Source organism: Cricetulus griseus, chromosome X (genome assembly GCF_003668045.3).
Source record: "Cricetulus griseus strain 17A/GY chromosome X, alternate assembly CriGri-PICRH-1.0, whole genome shotgun sequence".
NCBI classification, from domain to species: domain Eukaryota; kingdom Metazoa; phylum Chordata; class Mammalia; order Rodentia; family Cricetidae; genus Cricetulus; species Cricetulus griseus.
The window spans coordinates 20392304-20418722 of record NC_048604.1 but is presented as its reverse complement, the minus strand read 5'-3'; the positions used below and the strand labels follow the sequence as shown (position 1 = coordinate 20418722).

Genomic DNA, 26419 nt, shown 5'->3' with positions numbered 1-26419 from the left:
TTCTCATCTTGAACATGTACATTTATATCCTGGCAAACTGGAAAATTTATAGACAGCATTTCTTCAAATGCTTTATCAGTTCTAACTTCTTTCTCCTCTCCTTGATTCTAGTGAAATTTAATGTTAAATCTTTCTTGTTACAGTACCACAGGTGCTTTGAGCTCCATTTGTTATTAACAAGGCTATTTTCTCTTTATAGTTCAGGTGGGATAATGTCTTTATCGTCTAGCTCACTAATTGTTGTCTGTCCTTCCCCATTTCATTGTTGATCTCATTCACAGAGATTTTTATTTTGTTTACTATTGTATATTTCTACTCTAAATTATCTTTTGGCCTTCTTCATATCTCCACATCCTTACTGAGGCTTTTCACCATTCAAGTTTTAAGCTTCAAATGTTCTCATAGTTACTTACTGAAGGATTGAATCATAGCTTCTTTGGAATCACTTTCATATAACTCTTAACACTTCTGTCACCTCAGTGTTTGCATCTGTTGTTGACAATAATTTTCTCATTCAGTTTTAAGTCTTCTGATCACTTGAAATAATGAACTGGTTTTTATTTAAAACATTGGAAATTTGGGTACTATGATATCATGGCCCTTACTGAAACCTTTTATTTTAGTTGGCATTACTTAATATTACTCTAGTAGAGGAGAGGTGGTGTTGTCTTGCTGCTGCAAGGTGAATACTGAAATTTAGATGGCATACTTGACTTATACTAACACCAGAGTGTGCTAGCCTTTTCACCACTGATGGGCAGTCGTGAGTTCCAGTACCCCTGTGGTATACAATGATAATGTGCAGGAGTGCCCTTGTTACTTCTGGACAATGAAGACAGTTATGAGTGTCAATTGTCTCTTCTGTTTCACCTTGGTGGGTATGGTAGTTTCACAATTATCAGTTGTGAAAGAAGAATTGAAGAGCAGGCTCTTCAAATAGTATTTCCTAATATAGTGGGAGAAAAAATGAGTGGTTTTTTTTTTGATGGCCAGTCAAAAAGGTCATCCTGACCTTTTTGATGGTCAGGATGAAATTTTCAGCTTTGGGCCTCGAGGGGGTGGGGGATGTGTGTAGGGGTGACTTACTTGGCTGCCATCTGGGCACAGATCCAGCACTTTAAGTTGGTCAACCATAACAGGTACTCCATCTATGAGCTGCTAGACAATAAAGAGAAGCTGGTGATGCAGAACCAGATCCAGGAGCACATCGCCAATACAGATGAAAACCTGAAGCACAGCTGTCATAGAAGTCTCAGTGATGGTATGGTACTTATGGTGCTTTAGAGGCCAGAGGCGTTGAGCCAGACCAATGACACACTGGTGGCAATGAGTATTTACATGTAGAACTGTGTGGGCAAAGAAATATACTGAGTGGCATGCTGTAGTTTCCAATGCTACTGTGATGAATGAATTTCCTATAGAGGGGTGGAAAGGATTTAGGACTGCAGTGGTGAGTATGCTACAGAGAGAGTCTGAACCATGTGGATGTCTAAGGCCTGAGCTACTGCCAGAGGCCCTGTTGATGTGCCTGGCCTGCATTGCCACCTGAGGCCATGTTGCTATCTGTGGCTCATGCTGCTGCCAGGGGCCATGACTGGGTCAGTGGTCCTGCTGCAATTTCCGTAGTCTGTGTGGCCCATGTGGCTCATGCTACACCCGAAGACCATGCAGATACCTGGGCATGTTTGGGACAAGGGTCCTGCTACAGTCAGGGGCTGTGTTGATGTTCATGGCCTGTGCTACCACCAAAGGCAATGCAGATGTCCATAGTCTGTGCTGCTACTTGAAGTCATGTTGATATTCATGGGCTGTGATGCCACCATGGGCCATGTCTGGTTCTGTGGTCCTGTTGCAGCTGGGTTCCAAGTTGGTATCCACAGCCCATGTTACTAATGAAGGTCATGAGGATGTCCATGGGCTAGGATGCCATCAGGACTATATTGGTGTCCATGGCCCATACTGCCACTGGAGACCATGCTGAGGTACGAGTCACATGCTGATGCCAGAGGCCAGATGGATGTCTGTGGTCTGTGCTGTTGATAGACACCATGAACTTAGTTCCTGCTGACTGTAAAGTACAAGGAACCATTTTCTCCAGTGATATCAATGACTGCAGACTCACAGTTGAGAGTGACATAGAAGGCCTTTGTGACAACCATTCCCAAAGTAACAACCTAGACAGGAAGCCATCGAAGAAAACTTAAAAATTGTCATAAGGATGGTGAAGTGTTACTCTCCACAATAGATGGACACTGTCAGGGGTTGGGGTTGTGAGGAATGACTTATTTTTCTTGAAGGGGATGGACACTGGGGTTAGGGTTAGGGTTAGTTGGCCATGCTACAGTGACTATATGGATAAAACAAACTGAACTTAAAAAATTTTGTGGGGGAGGAGGCCAAAAGGGCAGGGGGTCAAACCATGGAGGAGTGAGAAGTAAGGTGATCAGGGTACATTATGTGAAATTCTCAAATAATCAATAAAAAACTGTTATAAAAATCCAGCTTTGTAATTTACATTTGATTATGCTACTCTAGTGAAGGCCCAGGGCAAAGGTGGTGTGCCTCACTGGAGCTTCATAAGAATAGAACTCTAGATTCCAAACTTGGATGAGAATTGCTAAGAAGAGGGATACAGCTATTTATGTGCTGTTCTCCTATAACAGACAACTCGACTCTTTCCTATAATTCTGTATTTTACTAGGCTGTTTCTTTGGGTAGTGAGATTAGGTTTTCATTAAGGTTTAATTTTGTTTGCATACTTTGGTTTTTCTGCATTCACACTGATGGGGGAAGTCCCTCTGTGTATGTTTATCTTATTGGTTGTTGAATAAAGCACTGTTGGCCAATAGGGAAGCAAGATAGGTGGGAGTAGGAGTCGAGGAGGATTCTGGGAAATGTATTAAAGAGAAGTCTTATGATCCAGGCAGGAAGTGACATAGCAGGTAGACTCAGAATATAAGCAGGGACAAGCAGGAAATTGCTCGATTCTTCCTCCTCTCTTATCTGTGGAGATGTTATATGATCCTGGGAAGAGGACACTTGCTGCCGGTGTCCTCCATAGGATAAGTATTTATAAAATATATAAATTAATGCTTATGGTTGATATTTAATACTGAGCTAGCCGATAAGAAATCCTAGTCATGGGCCAGCAGCATTGTACCTAATATTAATCTCTGTGTGTTATTTTGGGCACCCATGTGGCAGCAGGGCTCAAGTGGCTGGCAGGAAGACTTATCATTACAAATGAGGTCATGTGGTTTTACAAACTTCCACATAAAAACTTCATAAAACTTCACTCAGAATTTCACAGTAGTTTTCACCCATATATTAATGCTTGTTGTATCTTTCATGAACTGTCAAAATCTGAAGCCTGCACAGAGACTGCCAGGTAAAAGAAAATAAATGAAATACAGGTTATTTCAAAACAGAACATGATCATCAAAATGTTACAATTCCCAATTGGGACCATACTTTGTTTGCTACTACCAGTAAGAAAAATCCTATGTTGGACTATGTCACACTCTGGCATGGGCCAAAGAACACAGAACGAATTCTGGAGCATGTGGTTTCTCATACCAGTGTCCCCAAAGGGACACCAGGATAGCTACGATTTACTTGCGGCCTCTCCTATATAGAGGTTGTCTCACAGGGGCATCGAGGACACCCACTAGTTTGTGGAGATCCCTGAGAAAGTATGATTCTTCAAATCTGGACTGTACTTAATTAACATCAGCCCTGTTCAGTTACTCACTGGAAGGAAGATGCAGCTATGTACCAGAACTCAGCACTCCAGTCCAGATTAGCCACGAGACCATGATGGCTTTCTCACAAGTGATATTCTAGGAAGGTAATTATGCTTGGCTCCAGGTTTGCTGTTTCCAAGGATCACTTGGAATTCTTTATTCGGCTGAGTAGCCATCCCAACACCAACATCTATTGAAAAAATAAACTCTTCAAAGAATGATTTGCATTAGATTTTCTCAAGACACAAGTTGTGTGATAATAGTGTGTTTTGTATGTGTGAATGAGAATTTAAAAATGTTGGATTCTAGGCTCCGACAATCATTGTCAGTGTAGATCAAGCTGCAAGTATTTAGGTTTTAAAACTTAAATTATAAAGCTAGTTAGGTCTTTCTAACAACTAGTTTTAATGTTCATGAGCACATTTTACCTACATTACCTTTTCAAGGTGTTGAGAAAGATTCATCACAAGCACGGGATGGAGGCTTTCATATAGCAGAGGAAAACAATACCTTCTGGGAATTAAACTAAAATTTAATCTACTCTTCTAAGAATGGAAGTCAAAAACAAAACCATAAAGAAAATTAACCTCATTAAATTGATCTTTGAAATTGAGCGGGACTATTGAGGCCTTTCTTCCAGAAAACAAGGACTTGGTTGTCAGGCCTGTATTAGGCCTGGACCTTGGTGCCATGTATTTGAACTTATATTGTCTCAACAGAAAGTGTTTTAGTGATTGGAACTTCTAGTACAGTTTGGAGTTCTTCCATTTGAAAACTGTGATATTTTCGTGAGATTGTTTGAATCTTGTTTTCTAGTCTCTCCCTCCCCATCACCACCCTCAGAGTTGGAGGGAGATTTTTCTCTTGATAAAGGAACAAAAGAAAATGAACATATTAGTTGTAAATTGATAACGAGTAACTAGTGGTAAACTTGCAATGTAGAATTCTTTAAAGCCTAATCCTGGGTAGCCTTAGAAAAATGTATCTTATTTTTGAGACTGTATTCACCGTGTTTTTTCAAGATATCTTAAGTTATATTTTCTTTTTCAGAGCTGCTTCTTATTTGGGGCTACTTTTTTTAAATTGAGGCATAATTCATAAAAGGTACATTGTTTTCACGAGACTTCCTACAGCTGTGGCTGGATATCTTTCAGTAGTCTTCCAAGGAGAGCCATTTTACTTTAGAGATACTTTTAAAGTCATGAGCTCATCAATTTGGACTACTTTGCATGTAAGTGCTAATGTAAATTAAAACCCATGTTTGACTTCAAGCAGTTCACTCTATGAATGTTGACAATGGGAAAGAAGACTTTGCCTGTTGGTATACTGTTACTTGTGGACTGAAATGCTGAAGAAACTCCATTTTTATTTTTGCAAAAATCAAGGTCTATTCTAGGGTTTCCTGGTTGACCTCAACAGATGAAGTGAGTTGATAGCCTTAGTTCAGAAATTATCTGAATGTGTAGATTTACAGTCTACATGTACGATTGGCTAGGTGAGATAGCTTTGACAGTTCTACATGTAGCCCACAGGCTCCCCATTAGTTACTGAACTCTTCAAAACTGGTATTGTAACATTACAACAATGTTTTGTGCCAATTTTATAAACCTTTACAGTGCAATATGTGTTACATTTCTGAGGCAAACCAAAGGTATATTTCTCAAGGTTCTGCTGGCTTCAGCAGCACTTGATGGAGGATATTTATACATTTGTAATAGAAATAAACCAGATTGCAGTTTTTGTTTTTCTGTTTCCGTTTTTTTAATTGTAAACCATGTACCAAGTTTCTAGTCAAGATTGTGTAGTATAAGTTAGACATAATTACATTCTATTAATCAATATGAGTGTATTTCTTATGCATATAGTTACATTGAAATAAAGTTCTAAAAAACTAAACAAACAAAAAACTTCACAAAAGCCTAAAAAGGGATTTTAGAAGCAAAAGAACAGAGACAAGCATGACTTCTTGGTAGCAGCATTTCCTCGGGTGGTCTCTGTTTTGCTAGAGACAGCAGAGACTCGATAGGCTCCTTTAAGGGAGGTTTCCTGACTCAGCATAAGTGGAAAATACCACAGTGCTCTTTCTAACAATGCAATGGTGTGTACTAGCAGCTGGCTCTCCAAGCCAGCAACCTGTTGCTTGATGGCAACATAGACCAAGCAGTGAGCACAGCTCTCAATGCTGGCAGTAAAGTACTCCCACCATCTTGGAAAGACAGTGGCTAAAACAGCCATGGCTTTAGTTTTAGCAATGTTGTTTAGGAGATTAAAGACCGTGTGGCCAGAAAAAGGTAAAGATTTACAGTAAAGACAAATTCAGAAGAAGAAAAACCTCTAAAGGTTTACAGTGTGTTTAAAAATATATGTAGGCTTTTGAGAGAGAAAGAAACAGGATAAAGTGTTTAAAAGAAAAAGAAGAAATAGAGTAGCTGGGTGTGGTGGCACATGCCTTTAATCCCAGCACTCTTTTGGGAGGCAGAGTCAAGCAGATCTCTGTGACTTCAAGGCCAGCCTGGTGTACAGAGTGAGTTCAAAGGCAGCCAAAGTTACCAGAGAAACCCTGTCTCATAAAAGGAAAAAATAAAAGCAAAAGAATTAGTCATAAAAATAAATAAATAAATAAGCCACATAAAGAGGGAAAATACAGAAGAATCTGGATACTATATGCTATATTGTTGTCTTTAAATTGTTTGATTGCCGAGAAAAGAGCTACAGCTGCTAAAATACATTTGATTATAGGTGCTGCTGAATTAATCCAATTTATATATTTTAAAAATGCTTTGATTTCAAAATTTAAGTCTAAGGACAGGCTACTTGGGAAAAGAATTTCTGCTTTTGTTTACATGGAAAATGAAAAGCTGTGGATTCCTTCCAGAGTAATATGGTTTGATCAAGCAAGACGCCGTGAAGCAATGGCCTAACCGATCCTACATCCAAAACAGCTGAGATGATGCATTCATAGACCACTACAGCCAGGATTTCTGTGTTTTATCATGATCCCCAATGGTATGGACATTGCCACCAACCAGCAGGAAGCAGTTTGGAATGAACGATGCCCAAATTCCCAAATATTGCTTATAAATGTTTGCTTTCATTTAAATGGGGTTGTTTATAAATGGAAATGATCACAGCCAATCTCTTTTTAAAGGAAAAAAGGGAATAGGATATAGAAATGAGTACTTTATATTGGTATGGATTTTCATTTATTGATACAACTTTAAGGTCAATTTTGTGATATGTAAATTTCTCCTCTTGTTTGGTATTGTGTTTATACAGATCTTTTAAAAATGTAATGAATAATTAAATACAGATTATATAGTCACCTATAATAGCCAGAACTTATAATTAGGTTAGTTAGGTTTTCTAGATATACAAAGATGTATTTGAGATGGCTAGATATTCTTTAAACCTTTTAAAGACCAACAGAATATATGGCATTTAAATGGTTTAGGGTTTTTCATGGCAGTAAGACACAACTCCTCCTGGCACACCAATTACATCAGACGCTTCCAGTGTCCTCTATAAGATAAGTATCTATAAAATATATAGATTAATGCTTATGGTTGATAATTAAGAGTGAGCCAGCAGATAAGAAATCCTGGTCATTGACCAGCAGCATTGTACCTAATATTAATCTCTGTGTGTTATGATTGGCACCCACATGGCGGTGGGGCTCAGGAGGCTGGTAGGAAGACTTATTGTTACATCCCACATTTTTTTCAACTCTAAACATTAGATTTATGAGGCAAAAGAAAGAAATCCCAAGGAACTTTCTGTCAGGGTATCTTCACATTCTGAGGTCTCCACATATCCTGGTTTCTCTAAACGTCTCATTTTGCTTCTACATTTCAATATACTGCACCCCAGGATTTTGGATGTACTTAGTGTAAATAATACGTGAAAGCAGTAGCACATTCTCCTATATGTTCTTTGGCCTCACCATTTATAGATAGTAGGCTACAGTTAGTGTTAGGCATTAATTCCTTCCTACTGAGCAGGTCTTAAGAGAAAATAGACAGGAGTTGCTTAACTCCAGGGCATAAGAACCATTACTAAATCTTTTGGAATATCATGCCTTTTGGCACTATGACACCAAGATTCATTAGGTCATCATTCTGGCCATTGGGAGAAGAGATAATACACCTCTTGCAGACTGTACTATATTCATTCCTATTTGAATGGATGAAAAAAAATCAGCCTGTTTGGGATTCTCAGTAACATCTGCTTTATATGTGAATAACACAGATTTAAAAATATCTTTTGTTTAAAACTCATGCACATTATTGTATGTATTTGGATTAAATTTAAACAGAAACTTTAAAAATAGTAAGAGCACATCAACAACTCCATTCACCTGAGAACAGAAGTTTTTTTTGTGTGTTAACCTTACAGATGCTCAAACCTGATAGCACATACATGGTCTTTGATTTCATCTTCTCCTAACCAGTTACTCTTCTTTTCCCTTTTATGCACTGAAGCTCAACATGAAAATACTACACTAAAATAAAATAACTACTTCGAATTCATGTCCCACTTGAGACATTAAAAATTCATTTTTTCAAATAGGTATACTTTAGCTCTCTACTGGTGAGGATACAGGAATGTTGTGGCATGGAGTGAAGAAAAGCTCTAAGTAAGGTCTAATAAATAAACTTACTTAGCACACTTACAGGTTTAGGCTAAGAGCACAGGCTTTTTCCATCTAACATGCCATAATCTAGCAAAGTGCACTAATTCAGTACCATTATTAGACTGTCACAATATTATTGACTTTGAGAACTACAGTCATGATGTGCAGAGGTTAAGGCTTTTGGTGGTGGCTAAGATGTAGATGGGACTTTCTATCCTGCCTAGTCCCAAAGCCATTTAGTCCTAAATAAACACACAGAGGCTTATATTAATTATAAACTGTTTGCTCAATGGCTCAGGCTTCTTATTGGCTAGCTCTCCTTTAATTATTAACACATTTCTATTAACATATGTATCTCTACATGGTCTTGGATTACTGGAGAATGTTCAGGCTTTCTACCTTCCCATTAGCTACATGTTATCCCCTTGGTGACTAACTCTCTGTATTCCTCTTCCCAGAATTCTCCTACTCTGGTAGCCCTGCCTATACTTCCTGCCTTGGCTTACTAGAGAATGCCTGGACCTCTTCCTTCCTCAGCAGCTACATGGCATCTCTCTTGCAATTCTCTCTCTGTGTTCCTTTTCCCAGCATTTTCCTAGTCTGGTACCCCCACCTATGATTACTGCCTGGCTTTCCTGCCTGTCCATTGGCAGGAACAGCTTTTTTCATCAACCAATAAGAGAGATATATATTCAAGGCATATAGAAGGACAGCACCCATCAGTAAGATTTTAAAAGTATGTGTGTGGGGTACTTTCCTAATTGGAAAAAGTGCAAGTAAAGAGATTTAATGGATTTTATTAATGGTTAATAATTCAGAAAGTATTAAGTTTTAAACCCAGTTCTCTCAGTCATATGGGGCTTTCTCAGCAAATTAATATTTCTCAGAATCATTAATTCTCAGACACAATAGGAAGATAATTAATGACTGAGAAAAGGAAAGGCAAAGAGTAGGGAATAGAGAAAAATAAAAGTCAGTAGTGAAAACTGTCATTTACCAAGCCTAATTTTTATCAAAAGCACAGGCTATTAAGCACTTTTTTATATTTGTTTTTATCTCATGGTTTCAAGTACATAAAATAGAACACTTGGTTTGTGACACCACATCACTGGTCCATTTTTTAGCAAATTGTTTTTAATAAGTACCCATAATCCAACAATCCAGAATGGAAGCTATGATTTGGACAATCAATACCCAACAACAAACCATATTGTTTCCTGCTCTCCAATCCTACATACCCCCTCCCATTGACAACATAACCATCATACTAAACCCACACTGGATCAGGGCACAAAGAAGGAATGCTCAAATTGTCTAGCAGAAGATTAAGACTAACTTGTATTTGAGTATGAGAATTCAACATAGTTTTAAGAATCAAGGGTAAGATGTGAGATCAGAGTCAGGTATTCAATCTCAGGCCATTGTTTTCCTTTCTCTCTCTCTTTTTTTCCCATTATCCTACTTCCTTTGTCATCATTTTTAACTCATAATGGTAAACAATGAAAAACAAGAGACATAAGGACTTCGGAGATGTGGGATCAATGCAGTTGTGTCACTACACTATTACATGATATTTGGACTGTAGTTCCATTAACATGAGGGCAGGGGCAGGTTCTTAACACCACACACATATACAATTCTTCGGAAATACATTTTATAAACTTCTCCAATAAGATTCTCTGCTTCAGGCACTTCCCCCTTGCTGTTGGATCACTGCTACAGTGACAAATATTTACACACCTGACTACATCCCTTGCCATGTTGGCTCTAATTCACTGCAAGATGATCTCTAAGCGATCTCTCTTTCTCATCACACTGCCCTGTTCCTTACACCACCTTTGCATATGTTTTGGCTCTTTTCTCAGTCCCAGCTAAGCTTTCAGTGTAATATTGGACCTCTCTGGGGAATACTTAGCCCTTCTGGAGGTGCTCAGGGCTATAAAATCTTGCCCTGGAAGAAAACAGACCACTAGCAGCCAATGAAGTTTGAAAGACTTGAGCACCTGCACCACAAAGAAGGGGATAGAATTACCATGCCAGTGCTAACTTGCAAAAATAATTCTGGGGTTCACTAGGAAGCAGGAGCAGCCTGATCCTTTCAAAGAACGCTTGAGAAAAATGTAGGTGGGAGGCTGGAGTCAGGGTACACAGAAGATGGTATTCTGAATTATAGAGCTATTCTTGAAGGTCTGACTTCCACAATTTCCCCAAAGGATCAAGACCCCAGATACAGCTAGGATGGAGGCAAGAGAATGAGGCAGAGTGGAAGAAGATGGTCAGTCCAATATTCAGTTGCTTTCTCAGCTGTTCTTTTCTTATGAAAGTTTTAAATTACACTAAAAATGAAAACATATCCTCAGCATGATACTCTATAGAGCCTGATTATTGAAGCAAATGTTTACTGAATTAATTTTAGAAATAAAATATCAACATTATCTTTTTCATAATTTAGGAAGATATTTTCTTCTCAAGTCATGGTCCTTCAACAACAATAAACTAGTTATCACCCTAGAACATTTCTCAGTGAAAAATCTGTCATTCTGTAATGCTTAATGTCACATCTCCATTTTTTTATTTTTACCATCTGAATACCCATCAACCCAAATGAACATCATTTTCCCTTTCATAGCTTAAAGATGTCACTAGCACTTGGTCAAAGGAAATTCTGAAAGGGGAGAAGGCATCTTTTTTTCTTACTTGAATGCTCACATTGACTTTTCCTGAAGATAGCATACTAATAGACTTCCTGAGAGAAAAACACTGGTACTGATTAAAGGCAGGAGAATTTATTTTTATTATTCTTGCACAACCTCACCAATTCTAACTCAACATTAACAAATGTAGGCCCTTTAGAATTTCTAGGGAAAGATTTTTCATCACCAGAAGAGGGCAGTTTTTATTTACTGAGTGTAAATAGCTTGAAAACAGAAGCCATATCTTATTCATCCTTCACTTTCTGTTAGAGATTACCACATTCATTTATTCTTCTATCCCACATGACCTGACATATGGGAGACATACGGTAAATGTTGACCAAATACACATATAAGTATATTATGTGTTTCTAACTGTCTGCTTCAATGAATACTTCTAAATTGTTTATATAACTAGCTAAATATTAGCCTGGCAGGTTTAAATTTTTTTCTTGATAAATGTTTTAAGTATTAGCTATGGTTCTTTTTATGGTGAAATGTTTTTACATATAATAAGCTAATTGTACATAACCTTCTAGTCCTTAAGAATAAGGATGAGAATTTAGGAGAACTACCCCCTGTGCCAAAGGCAGTTCAGTTCCCTTTAATAGATACCAGATAGAACTTTTCCAGACCTCATTCTGTGTAACCAAACACTTTCAAGCAGCAATTAAACATTCCAAATTGCGTAAGCTATCTGAGTATTGTAGCACAAAACAGCTGGGTATATGATGTTAGAAGGACTGTTCACATTCCCTTTACCACATACCAAATTCCAAAGCTTTAATGGCAGGTGTGTCCTGCTACCCTATTTTTCTCTCAAAGAGCATCTGGAGCCAGCCTGGTAAACAAAACAAGAGCTTCTCTGCCAACTACCACAGGCCAGATGACTCAATAGCAGAGAAAACATAATTTGATCTATGTACTTCTACTTCTGGGGTCAATGGGATAAGGGTGCTCTCAAAAATCTGGAGGATATGGATTTCCATACTTAGCAATGGCAAAAAAATCTACAAAATAGTAATACACCTTCATAGAAGAGATCTGATGTGATGACATACTGCATAAAAGAAGACAAAAACCCTAGAAACCTTTAGAAACACACTTAACAAAAGCACTGATTGCTCTGACATAAAAAGAACTCTTACATGTTTATAAATTACAAAAACAAATAACGGCAGAAAATGGCAAAGGAGATCACAAATGAGTTTTGAAAGAAACACAAAAGCTAGCAAACATTTTAAAATATGGTTAAATGCACTGGTCACTAGAGAAACAAGAATAAAGGAAAAGTGCAGCTACCACTTCTCAACTGTCAAACTGGCCAGATACATAGAATCCAAGACACTCTTGGCTGATGAGACAGGGAGTAACTGAAATACCAAGATTCAGAGGATAACATGGGGAAGGTTTTGCAAAAGCAATTAGGGGGATTTTAGTCATCAAATGCACTAAGCCCTTAGCCTTTGAACTCTGCAATCTTACTTCTTGGGCTTTAGACTCATATTTGTTCTTGAGTCCAAATGATCAAGCTCATTGAGTATATCAGTAATGAATGTCCCAACCCTGAACATGGTAATATATTTATTAAAATGGTATATTAAGGATGGAAATTGTGGAGAAGAGACTAGAAAAGGTGCAGCAGTCTTCTAGAGGCTGCAAAAGATCTGTACTTGTATCAGGCATTGTTTACACGAATAAGCTGGTTGTGAAAGTTCACTGGTTCATATATATGATATATGTATTTGTAAATACCTTAATATTTTAAGTTAAAAATCAGATTTGTGCTACCTCATGCTTTCATGGAAAGAGGGTTTCACTACAAAGAAGAAATTCTGACTTGCATTTTTTAATTATTACTTTCACTTTTGCAGATTATAGCATAATTAAATAAGTGTGTGTGTGTGCATGTGTGTAGTAGTAGTAGTTATAGTAGTAGATTCTTTTTAATCCTGGGAAAGTCATCCAAGCTACATCATAACCAACTTTTATAAAACTGAGGTAATTGTACTCTGCTTAAAGATAGATCACTGAGAGAATTTAAATACTTTTCATTTCTATGCTTTCTAACTTTTCAAGCCCAAACAATCTATCAAATTTCTTGCACCTACCCCTTCCTCCATTTCTGCCCTCATACATTTATCAGGGTTCATAAATGCTTTGGACATTTCAAGTCTTGTTACTCCAAAACTAGCTTTTCTCTTTGCAATTTATTGCAAAAGTAGTTTACTATATTTTCTGAAGATACACCTTAGATTTACATCATCACAGTGCAACACAGTGCAACACACAGATGTGTTGTGGAATAGTCCTTTAACTGTGTAAGGATATGTCACTGTGATTGGTTTAATAAAAAGCTAAATGGCCAATAGCTAGGCAGGAGATATAGCAGGGACTTCTGGACAGAGAGAGCTCTGGTAAAAAGAAGGGTGGAGTCACTAGCAAGATGGAGAGGAAGCAGGATGGGAAAATGGAGATGAGATAACAAGCATGTGGGAGAATGCAGACTAGAAATATGGGTTACAAATTTAAGTTAAAAGAGCCTAAGCTGAGGCCAAGCTTTCATAATTAATAATAAGTCTTTGTGTTATTTTTTTTGTGAGCTGGTAACCCAAAGAAAAATTCACCTACACATAGGAACTGCCATCTAAAATCTTGGGTTTGAAGAAGTTATTGTGGTATTCCATGAGCCTCTGTGACCTCATTACATTATGTGTAAAATGGCAATAGTATCCTCTCTTGGTATCTGCAGGGCATTTAGTTCTAGGATCCTCACTGATGCCAAAGTATGCTCCATTTCGTAAAATGGTGCAATGTTAGCATATGACTTATACATATTCTCATATATACTTAAGCCACAGATTATTTCTAGTATCTAATACAGTGTAAATTGTTGTTAGACTGTAGTGTTAAGAGAATAACAAGAAGTCTGTCCTTATTTAGTATAAACTGTTTCACATATAAGGAATTGAACTTAGGGTCTCACAAAGGCTAGGCAAGCACTCTGACATTGAACTATATTCCCAGCCTAACATATGTTTTGCCAATATTTCTGATCCATGGCTGATTGAATCCATGAATGGAGAACCTTAGATCATAGAAGGTCAACCATAACAACAAGAGCTTCTTCACAGAGTCATGGGAAAAAGGAAAACTTTCACCTACTGGTACATGGCGTCCTAAACCATACTCAACTTTCCTATCTAAGGACCTAGGGAGAAAGCACAGAATCAAGTTCTCCAGCTACTACTACTTGACTGACACCAATCAAGGCAGAAAGCACCCCTGAGTCATCTGAGCAAACACACAGCTTCCTAATCAACCAATAGGCCATTTGACAGGAGAGCAGAAAGTAAAGGCATCTCCTTTTCTATAGAGTGTGCCACAGAGAGTGGCACCCCACCGCAAAGGACAACAGTCTTAATTGATGGCAAGCCCCAGCCTGAATGATCTGGAGTCCTCCGTTCACACACCTAATGTGGGAAGAGCAGCTTCACAGAGACCTGGTACAAAATGAAGAGAAGCTGAAATCTTGTGGTTACCCTGCTGAGATAATGTCAGATGCATTAGTCAATATTTCTCAGACTGTTCATCGTACATCAGGGTAATTATGGAGAAGAATAAAAACGGCGTGATTAGAAAACAGCTTGCCAAAAAAACTACTATATTTGTATGAAATGACATTTAAATAAAAATCCAGAAACAGAGGATAGCTGTGACTTGTCACTTTCACACCTTTATGGCAAATTCTGATGCAAACTCAGTCCCTAGCATTCACTGGAGAAGGAAAGCCTGGTGTCCATGGCTAGTCACAGGGGCCTCCTAAGATTTCTCTCATGGACTCTCAAGCTGGAGATGTCCCTTACATTTCAAGACTTATATGACCTTCAGGAGTGAATCCTGCAGAAAGAAAGCACATTTACAACTCATTTTCTTCACTCTCCAATGATTTGAACCAAGCACCTTCATAGATTTCACTTCATCGTCTCGAGGTTTCTTTAAGGCCACCTTCACCTAATACACCAGCTCACGGCACTGCCCCCCCTTCCTTTTCACTATGTACTTGCACTCAATTCCTTCCCTGGCACAGTTCCCAGCATGTAATACTCACTCAGTAAATATTTACTCTTATTTACTGTGCATTTATTTTAGTAGTCCTTCTTTCATAGCACTTAGCGTAAGTACAAATAATTAATTATTTGCTTAATGGCTGTCTTTCTCATTAGGCTGTGTCACAAGGCAAGGGTCAATGTCTGTCTTATGCACAGCTTACTGTAATAGCTTAATGCCTACCAAAACGACTCACACTTATTAAGACTAAATAAATAGTAATTGAACAGAAATGCAGTGTACTAAGCAGTCTTTATTTAATTTCTTTAAAAAATCTAAAATAGCTTCATACCTGGATTGCTGTATTTCATGGAAAGGAAACCAAGGCTCAAAGGCCTTCAGCAACTTGTCTAAGGTCGGAACCAGCATGTGCTGTTAACATGGCTCCCTCCAAAGACCTATTCTCTAACGTACCACTTGGAACCTGACAATGTTTCATGTTGTCCAAGCCTCAAATAACAGAAATACCCCAAAACAAAGGAATGAATGTCTATCTCACAGGTTTGTTGGAAATACTGCTTGAGTTTACACATATCAGGCACTTCATCAGAGTGGCTGGCATACAGTCTATATTTAATAAAAGCTACTGCTGCTGTTGTTGCCATTATTATTAAAACCAGTATGCAGGAAAAGTGACTACAGAGAGGGGAGGCCACCTGCTAAGCACTGCCCTCACCCTGCAAATCAGTGCCCTTGTTTCTGCAGTTGGACATGTCTCTACTGGATTTGTGTGCAGCTCTCATCAACTCTCACAGCACTTTCTAATACAACTTGCACAGGGGATCTGATTTTTGCTTAAAATACAATATGGAATATGAGGACTATTTTAAAATTCTGTTATAAAACAAATGGCTCAATGAGGAGTACTATAGGCTATAAATATTAAACTCGCTAGTTGACACTATTAAGGAAATTCAAAATTGAAAAAGAAATCAAGAATGTCCTCTTGTTCATAGCCATAGGAATTTCATCCTAATGGATTCCAGCAAATAAGTGGTATCCAGAAACAGAGCAGAGAAAAAAAATTGCAAATAAGGCGGTCTCTTTGTTCTCTATTAAGATACCCAGAAAGGGTAACCTTTACATACTACTCTATTTTCTATCTTTTAGTTTTCTGTCACCTTGGTTTCTAACAGAACATTCTAGATATATTCAGTCATAGAATAGTCCACATCATTAATGTTTCTCTTTTGTTTATTGCTTGGTAACTTCATACATATACATAGAATATGTTTTGGTCAAATCCACCCCTATTCCTTTCCCTCTTTATTCCTCCTCCATCCCCCTCCAAGAATTTCTCTCCCAACTTATTTCATATGTCCTTTTTCTTTAATATTGATTTTTATTATATCACATTTCCTAATTAACTTTTTGTGTTTCATAGAAAATATCTTTTGGTATATTTAGTGCTATGCTGGGCCTGAGTGTGGTGGGAATGTGTACATATGTGTGGGTGCTCTGGAAGGACAGACACATAGAATGCCCTGGAGTGGGAGTTACAGGTTGTTGTCAGCCAACTGATGTGGGTGCTGGCAACTGAATTCCGATCCTCTGCAGAAACAGCATCCACTGGTAGTCAATGAGCAATCTCTATAGCCTCGTGCATTTTAAAATCCGTAGAGACTGCTTAGTTTTAGCTGTATGTGTGCGAATCTACAGAAGCTGGCTAGCCTCTCAGGAGACACATCCCTGAAGAAAATGGACTATCCATTGGGGAAGGGATGAGATAAAAATGATTGGAGTTGATCACCCCCAGTCTCTTATTTTCTGCATGTCGAACAATTGCATGTCTGTATTAATTGCCATCTATACAAAAATATTCTCTGACAAAGGTTGAGCTATACACTCATCTCTTGCTTATTATTATTACATCTATTTAGCAGAATAATAGTGGTAGGTTCTCCCTAGGTTCTATCACCTAGCCAGTATTGGGGTTTTGGTCCAGTTAATGACTATTAGGAATGAGGTCCATCGTGTGGAGTAGGCTTTAAATCCAATCAAAAATAGGTTGTGAATACCATAACATTTATGCCACTACTGGAACAGTGGATATATCTCGAGGGCCAATTTGTATTCACAGTTGGGTTATGTGGATAATTACTTTTCTTTCCATGAATTTGCATAGCATCTTCCAGCACTATGAAAGCTAGCCAGTAAAGCTGAAACTTTCAGAGCAGTAACAGCTTGATTTCTCCATGCCTTATGTATGTGGTGCCTTCAGCAATAGGGTCTTACCACCAAGTTCTAGAGGATAAAACAATGGCAACAACCTATAATGCCTAGGGGTTGGGGGGGATTCCACTAAGCGACACTTTAGAAAGAGTTAACCAATACCTATCACTGGGCTTTTTATTTGATAGCCTATGGAGCACACATGCATGTATTTGTAAGGAGGCTCCTATAGTAAAGGGATTCCATATGGGTTTTCCAAAGGTCTCTAGTGTTAGCTATCCCTCACATTACATGTTTCTCTATCATGTCCCTCACCCCTTGGAGCCCCTCATGTTTCATTATACTCCTTTCTCCCATCATGCCACTTGTGTTCTTACCCCTTTCCCTTGAAATGCCCCCTTGGCCCTTTACTAGTTTTCTGATTTCTATGGTGACCCCAATTAAAATGCATTTATCTAAAGATTCAAAGCTAGCATTTCACATTTGAGGGAGAACATGTAGTGGCTGTCTTTGTGGATCTGGGTTGCCTCACTTAGAATAATTACTTTACAATAGATTTACTTTTATTTCATGTTTATGAGTGTGTGTGTGTGTGTGTGTGTGTGTGTGTGTGTGTGTCTAGTGACCAGAGAGGCTACAAGAGGCCATTGCATCTCCTGTGAAACTGGAATTATAAGCTGGTGTTAGATGCCATGGTGGGAACTGAATTTGGGTCCTCTGCAAGAGCATTAACTGTTGAGCCACCTCTCCAGTCCCTCAGAATAATTATTTTCAACCCCACTGTGTGGGTCCTTGTTGGGACATGGTCTAGGAAAGGAGTCATGTGAGGAGATTTGTGAGTTAGAAGTGCCTGTGAGAACATGCCAAGAAAACAAGAAAGAGACTGCTGACCTCGGTTTCTTCAAACATGGAATTATTCTTGTCATGTTTTTCAGGCCCCTCCCAGGTGTAGGGGGTATGAGTGGGTTTACTTCAGAGTACTCATTACACCTGGCTATTGTTATTAGTTTCTATGCGACATGTGGCTTGTTCTTGTGATTATATACAGCTTGAACTCATGAGAACTTTACTCATTTGACCGTAACCCTCAGAGTATAATTGTTTGAGGCTCTGAATAGAGTTGGGTGCTGCATGAGACTTTAGTCTAACTCACTTAACAGCTCTCTTCTCCCAGGTCCCATTGCCTCTAGGTTGGTGACAGGTCCTGGGGGTCAAACTCAGGGTGTCAGTCTCAGCAACAAGTGATTTTACCTGTTAAGCCATCTCACCAGCTCTCTAGAAGGTATTTTCATTGTTATATGTTAGAAGAGATAGTTGAGACTTTTAAAAATTGCAACCTCATATGAATGACTACATTGAAACAGCATCAGGAATGTTCTGTCATTGAAATTCATAAAAATGAAAACTCTTCACTGTGTGGAACTAATGTGAGGCTGGTTTCACCTAGAATTTGTCTTGACATAAGCTGAAAAAATCTAAAGGTAACACAGGTATACTAGAACAACACTATTTCTTTGTTCCAACACAATAGACTGTCACTGCCAGTTACCCATTGTATACAAGAATCCTAAATACAGGTTTTAGAAAATCAAGTCATGTTAATCTTAAAGTAAATGTCAATGTTTGGGGATGTGGAGGTTTTTATCTCATTTGTTATCATTTCATGGGGGGAGGAAACTTCCAAGTTATTTGTCAGGGAGTAAAGAAAATGCTATAGAAACATCTCCAGGATTTTGCCCTACGGATATAGAGAAATGCCTGTAGGTTCACCTTGCACTTAATTTCTAGTTTCTTTTTAAATGTGATATATGCCACCACTCTTAATGACACTGAGATGGTAAGGAGCAGATTGATTCCTACTGAAGGACAGATTTGGGGCTAGAGTTGTTTATAGGCTTCATTGAGAATGGTTTAATGTATAATGAGACTAAGGGAATATTTTGTTTATCATAAAGTTTGTTTTCCTTGGTTTAAATAACAAAATAATAGAAAAAAGCAATATGGTACCTCCAGGCTCTTAAACTTTTATGTTCAGGGTAGTAACCACCAAATATTTGACAGTTTAAAAATGCTTTTCAGATTAAATATATTTGAAAATTGATACTTAGAAATGGCTTCTGCAGTTTATTAAAGGTCAAGTCTAGTTAGTGACATATTCAGTAGCCAAACTAATTTCCACTGAATGTCTAAGTAAGTTCCTTTCTCTGGCCAATGCAAAGAGGTTCTTACAGGCACAAACATCAAGAAAAAAAGATCTTAAATTTACTAAACTAACAAAAAGGAACAGAACCTCCAAAAATGTAAGAATCCTTACTCTGACACTGAGATTCACTGACCTAAGGAGGTCAAATACCCGATATTTAGATTACCATTCATAACAGTAGAAAAATTAAAGGTATGAAGTAGTAATGAAAATAATCTTATGGCTGGGGTCACCACAATATGGGGAACTGTATTAGACGGTCACAACTCTAGGAAGGGTGAGACCCATCGCTCTAGACAACATTATACAACAAAGTTGAAATCACAGATAAATCATACTTATAAATGTTTTTTCTTAATGGATGAAGTGGACTTAAGGGTGGGTTGGCAGTGGGGACACAAAAGTAAGCAGATATCAAGAAGAATTTCTTCTGTGATTTGCTAAGCTGTATGTGTACCATCTTGACAGAAGTAATTCCTTCACAAGGATTTCCTAATCACAAAGTCTTTCTTTATCTGAAGATCTAAGAGCTTTCCCCAGGGCAGCAGCCTTAGAGATATGGGGTCTCACATGCCACTGGCTTAGTTTGCTACAAATCATATAATGGTATTATCATGGGAGAAGTCAGCACTTCATGTTTTCTAGTAACAATAAGTTAATCACATAGTTAGCCAAATGGAAATATTTACATAGGTTTGGCCCTAATTACATCCATGTCTCAGAATTAACCATATGACCTCAGACCTTCTCTGGGTCTTGATTTCTATACTTGTAAAAATGTAGTCAGACAAAAGTTGTTTCCGAATCTAAAATATTATGATTCAATTTTTACCACTAGTATTTCTTTATCACCAGCATAGGAGGTTTTTTTATACCCCTGTCTGCTAAGCTACTAAGGCCTAAAGACTTTTAGTGCAATGAACTTATGAAATCGTTCCAAATCTATTATAATGATTGAGGAAATTTAAGAGATGTATTTGCATTTTTTCTACCCTGCCTTTTCTGTGCCATCCTTATTCTCCCCTACTCAAGACAGTTATTAAAGATAAAAATTTTCACAATGAGATTTCTATCAGACTTGAGAAAGCAAGTAGTCTAGTTACTTTTTGATCTCTTCAGTTATTGAGATAATGGTTTTATTTTTGAAACTATAATCAGATAAAAATGTCCAAAGGACTAAAGAAACTGAGTTGGGCAATTAGTCTACTCTTTTTCGTATTATAATTCCACAGAAAGGAACAATAGGCTCTTCTTGCTTTTGGCACTATAATAATTCAGTTGACATGCTAGAAATATCATACACTAAGCCAAAAAACGGTGGCCTTCTCCTGCTTTAAAAACAATCAATGCTTTCAATTATGGACTTCAAAGTACATGTGAATGAAAGTCTCAACCCCATGAGTCTGAGGTAAACCAAAGGGATTCAGGTGTCACAGAAAAGTTCCCCAGTTTGTTGCTCTTTTTTTTTTCTAGATAAGAAAGGAAATAAAAACACTCCCAGGCAGATGGGTGTTTTCATCTAATTTTGTATTTTCCTTTTCAAGTGAGCTTGAGCAACTTCTTTGATAACTCATTGCAAAACAGTGTTTCTCTATACCTGACCAAACCTCTTTCTTGCTGCTTTGCAGGCTCACTCCCTCGAATTATTATAGAGTTGGCATTGGTGGAAATGTTTACTGTCTTTACATTGATGATCCTTGCTTTGACTGTCAAAAATTGTACAATAAGTTATTGTGATGGCTGATTGTGGTTGCCAACTTGACATACTGGCAAGAGGGAACCACACTGGAAGAACTGCCTTCATCAGACTGGCCTGTGGGCATATCTGTGAGGGCATAGAAAGGCCCAGCCCACTGTGTGTAGCACCATGCCTAGGCAAGTGGCATTGGGCTACATAAGAATGGGAGCTGAATGTGAGCCTGGGAGCAAGCCAGTAATGAATGCTCTTCCCTGATTTCTGCTCCAGTTCCAACCTCCATGTTTCTACTTGAGTTTCTGCCCTAACTTCCCTCAATGATTAAGTATGACATGGAAGTGCAAGTCAAACAAACCTTTTCTTCCCACAAGTTGCTTTTGGTTATGGGGTTTATCACAACAAAATAGAATAGTTAGGATATCTATGGTGAGGATTACATACATTGTTGGGGTCCTCATCTTTTTAAGCATAATTGTTAATCGAGTCTTTGGGAAATTCACATCATGAACTCTAATCCTGCACATTTCCCAGTGCAGGTCATGAACCCATCTGGAGTAAGGCTCCCAACATGGCAGAGACAGGTCTCCCAGAGCCAGGGAAGGGCAGTGACAGCTGAGCATGGCCCTCAGATTTCAATACGCATAGTTCCCAAGGTCCCCTGTGATAACATAGGGCCGTACCACCCCAATGCCCAGTCTCTCTGATCTCAGAAGCTAAGCTGGGTTGGGCCTGGTTAGTACTCGGATGTGGGTGGGGGTCATTATCTTAATGAAACATTCCTAGTGATGCTAGTATATGATGGTCAAAGTTGGTTTTCCTCTCTGGTTATTATTATCTCATCTGATAAACTAATCAATATGAAAATCCTTTAAGAGAGTCGCCACACTGATATGGATATCTCTGGAGGCACGATAATGATTCTCGGGACTAGGTTCAAATATTAAATATAATTTATTTCAGGGAGAAGGCACTTACACAAGAAGCAGATGGCCACCACAGGTTCCTGCTCTAAGGATCCACACAGGCTGCTCCCTGTGACCCGACCGGATGCAAGGGAGAGCCAACTGCCAGGACCCCAGACCTAAACTCACTCCCAGTCATGTCCTCACCTGTAACCACGTCCAAACAGGCGTGGTCAGCGATACAGGTACGGGCAGGGTAGATATCTCACTGCAGATATCTGAGAAACTGAAGTATTTTTCTGAAGGAACTGACTCCTGGGATTCAATCATTATTACAAGTGGAAAATGGGTGGAGATCTCTCTTTTTATACGGAGTGATTCATTACTCACCTTAATTTTGGCAATACCACTTACTTTTGTTTGTTTCTTGCAATACTCAAAACCAAACCTGAGACCTTACACATGATAGGCAGATACACTACTACAAATCAATGCCCCTCAGCTAGGCATCAGATTTATAAATGCAAGCATGCCTTTCAATACAGGCCTACAGATAAAAGACAGTGGAAATAGGACCCTATCAATGACTGGATATTCACTAGGATATCCTAATTATTTCTAGTTAATTGTCTACTTGCCTAGTCCTACAGAATGTTGACACTTTCTTTGAATCCTAGTGAATGATGTTGTAATCCATTCCATTTTAGTCATTATTCAGTCTGCCGTATTGATTCATGGGTTCTTCCACTTTAGTGTTTGGTTTCTGTCCTTCTGAAAATCCATATGGTTTTCAAATCTGGCAACAGTGTCATCTTATAGAAAGGAACTAGGAATTTTAATTTCCCATGGTTTAACAGACTCATTTGACATAGAGTAGCATTTCAAAGAAATTACTTCACTGTTATCTTAGCAATTTATGTAACTGGAGCATGACCAAGGAAATATTTCTACAGGTATAAACCTGTAATGTAAGAGCAAGCACAGTCTGAAGAAGTTTGAAGTCACTTTAAGATAAAAGCTACAAGGAAGTCAAGATACTTAAGATTTTATGATCAAATATGGCAAAAATACTGAATTACAATTGCTAATCTACTTCATTGACACTGGTGGCAAACACTGAAACTCCACCCATTAAGTTTCTCTTGGGCATGTAAGACATTCACCTGGTAACGAGACAATGAGTCCATTAGGGGCAGATATTCTTTTCACAAGATCTTTATGGCTGCTTGAGAAGTGTGCTCTCTGAAGGAACTGAATTTGACCTTTAGGGACAAATGAGGCTATAGTAAGTGAAGGAAAGTTGTGGGTAAGGCTGTGCCTGTGAAGGGCAGCTCATTAGATTGGCTGAAATAGATTTTTGGACAGCAGCAGGAAAGAAAATGTAGAGTTATAATCATCTCAGAATTTGAAGAGATCACTTGAAATGATGAAATTCAAGCTCTGCTCATCTTATTCTATACTATTTACTTTCAAATACAGCTTTCCCTAGTCTGCCACCAATGTTTAATATATGCTTTAGTAATGAGACTGAGTTCCTATTATTGACAGACATAGTAACTACAGTATAGTAGTTAGATATAGGGTTTGGAGTTAGAGCCCTCAATAAGCAAGCACTTGGTGCATGTTCAGCCTTGGGTAAGTTTGCTTAACCTTTATTTCTTTTCTATAAATATGTACAATAATATACTCAAGATGAAGGAAGAAAAAAAGGTGGATTTCTTAGCAAATGGGAACTAAGGAACATACAATGAGAGACAATTCAAGGAAGGTGTTTTTTCATTACATCAAATTAAATAATAGATTAAGTTGGTTACAATTTGCCTGAAGGGTTTCCTCTAAGTCAAGCAAAAGCAGTGAGGGCAAAGGGGAAGAGGCTGGCCCCAGCTTTTGCTGTCATGAAGCAAAATGCCAAACTGGCAGTAAATCCTCTGTCTGAGTAAAGGCCAGTGAACTTCGGCACTGGACATTACATCCAGCCCCAAAGGGACCTCACCTGATTTGTCAAATACCAGGTTCCCTATTCCCATCTTCTTGTGATTAACCAGTTCACTAAGGCCTTGTTGAAGCTTGCCTACAAGAGGAAGCCAGAGACAAAGCAGGAGAAAAGTAGAGGCTGTTAACATGGGCTGGGGGGAAAAGCTTCTGGAAAAGGGGTCCCCCTCACTGAGAGACCTCCTGCCCTTCAAGCAGGGGTCTCTAATGTCACTATCTTGGTGGAGTTCCATGAGCTGGTGTTCTTCCTTGTATCACAAAATGAAGGTACCCTGCTGCATCATCAAGGGGAAGGCAGGCTGGGATGGCTGGTTCTGAGGAAGACATGCATCACTGTTGCCTTCATGTATGTTAATTTAGAAGACAAAGGCGCTCTGGCTAAGCTGGAAGAAGCTATAAGTACAAATGATTATGACAGATAAGATGAGATTCACTGTCACTGGGGAGCCACCATCCTGGATCTCAAAACTGTGGCTCACAATGCCAAATGGAAAAACAAAAAAGCAAATGAACTTGCCACCAAATGGGGCTAAACGTACATACCTGAGTTTTCTGCACACAAATATATTAAGAAATGTCCTTCAAAAACTTCCTGAAGTATATCAGCTTCAAAAATGTTGAGGTTGTTTCCGTCCATTTTGTATCGTAATGACAAAATATTCAATGCCGGGTACTCTGTCAAAATGTTTATTTGGTTTGTAATTCTGGTGATTGGAAAGTCCAAACTCTACTGTGCCTCCATCAGACTATATCATTACATTTCAGAGAGGCAGAAAATGAATCTGCCAAATACCGCCCCGGGATCTGAAGGCAGACTGATTCGGTCCCTAAGTACCCTGGGATCCTGACTCTGCTGGATCACTGGGCCATTCTGGCCCCCACAGAGTGCAGAGAGTGCAGAGGTGAGCTGTACTGCTTGGGCCCAACTTCTGCTGCCCACCCTGGCAACTCCCACCCCGGGATCTGCAGGCAAATTGAATCAGTCCCTGAGAGGCCTGGGATCCTGACTCTGCTGAGATCGCTGGGCTATTCTGGCCCCACAGAGTGCAGTGAGTCCAGAGGTGAGCTGATTCGGCCCCTAACTTGGGCCCAACTTCTGCCTGCCCGCCCTGGCAAACCCTGCCCAGGGATCTTCGACAGGACAACTCAACCCCTGAGGACCAAGCAACCCAGAGTCTGCTGACATCTCTGTGCCAGTACTGCTCTCACCCACATGGAGAGTGAGTGCCTCAGACCTGCCTGCACCCAACTTGAAACCCATCAGAGTATCAAAGTCAATTGCACACACCTGAAGAGAACACCGGACCCATACACACCAGAAAAGGAAGTGACACCAACTGTACCCACTGGAACAAGAGATGGGAAGACGACAATATAAGAACAGATCCAACAACAGGAAAACCAATATGACACCATCAGAGTCTAGGGACTCTACTCCAGCAAGACATGAACATCCCAACGCAGAAGAAGCAGAAGAAAGCAACCTTCAAAACAATTTCATGCAGATGATAGAGAACCTAAGAGAGGAAATCAGAAAATCCTTCCGAGAAATAGAAGAAAAGACAAACCAAAAGATGCAAGAAATCAAGGAAAGCCAAGAAAATAAAATTAAACAGCTGAAGGAAGCAGTTCAGGACCTGAAAACTGAATTAGAGACAATAAAGAAAACACAAACTGAGGAAATGCTGGAAGTGGAAAAGCTGAGTAAACAATCAGGAACCACAGATGCAAGCATAACCAATAGAATACAAGAGGTAGAAGACAGAATCTCAGACGCTGAAGACAAACTAGAGGAAATAAACTCGTCAAGCAAAGAAAATCTGAAGTCTAACAAATCCATAACACAAAATACCCAGGAAATATGGGACACCATGAAAAGACCAAACCTAAGGATAATAGGTGAAGAAACCCAACTCAAAGGTGCAGAAAACATATGCAACAAAATCATAGAAGAAAACTTAACAAACCTAAAGAAAGACATGCCAATGAAAGTACAAGAAGCCTACACAATGCCAAATAGAGTGGACCACAAAAGAAAGTCACCTCGTCACATAATAATTAAAACACCAAAGGTACAGAATAAAGAAAAAATATTTAGAGCAGGAAGGGAAAAAGGTCAAGTAACATATAAAGGCAAACCAATCAGAATTACACCAGACTTCTCCATGGAAACTCTGAAAGCTAGAAGGTCCAGGATAGATATTCTACCAACTCTGAGAGAACATGGATGCCAGCCCAGACTACTATACCCAGCAAAGCTTTCAATCACTATAAATGG

At 38.9% G+C, this 26419-nt stretch overlaps 1 protein-coding gene across 11 annotated transcripts in view; it reads right to left on the bottom strand.

Moving 5' to 3' along the window:
- Positions 1-26419, bottom strand: part of Enox2 (ecto-NOX disulfide-thiol exchanger 2) — a 260352-nt gene that overhangs the window by 120373 nt on the left and 113560 nt on the right. For 8 of the 11 annotated variants that reach the window (XM_035450053.1, XM_027433459.2, XM_035450051.1 and 5 more), the window contains one exon: positions 24685-24816. The exons of the other annotated variants lie outside the window; for them this stretch is intronic. In XM_035450053.1, coding sequence (XP_035305944.1) covers positions 24685-24778 — 94 coding nt within the window. In that variant the 5' untranslated portion in view covers positions 24779-24816. The remainder of the gene's footprint in view (positions 1-24684; positions 24817-26419) is intronic. 11 annotated transcript variants of the gene reach the window in all.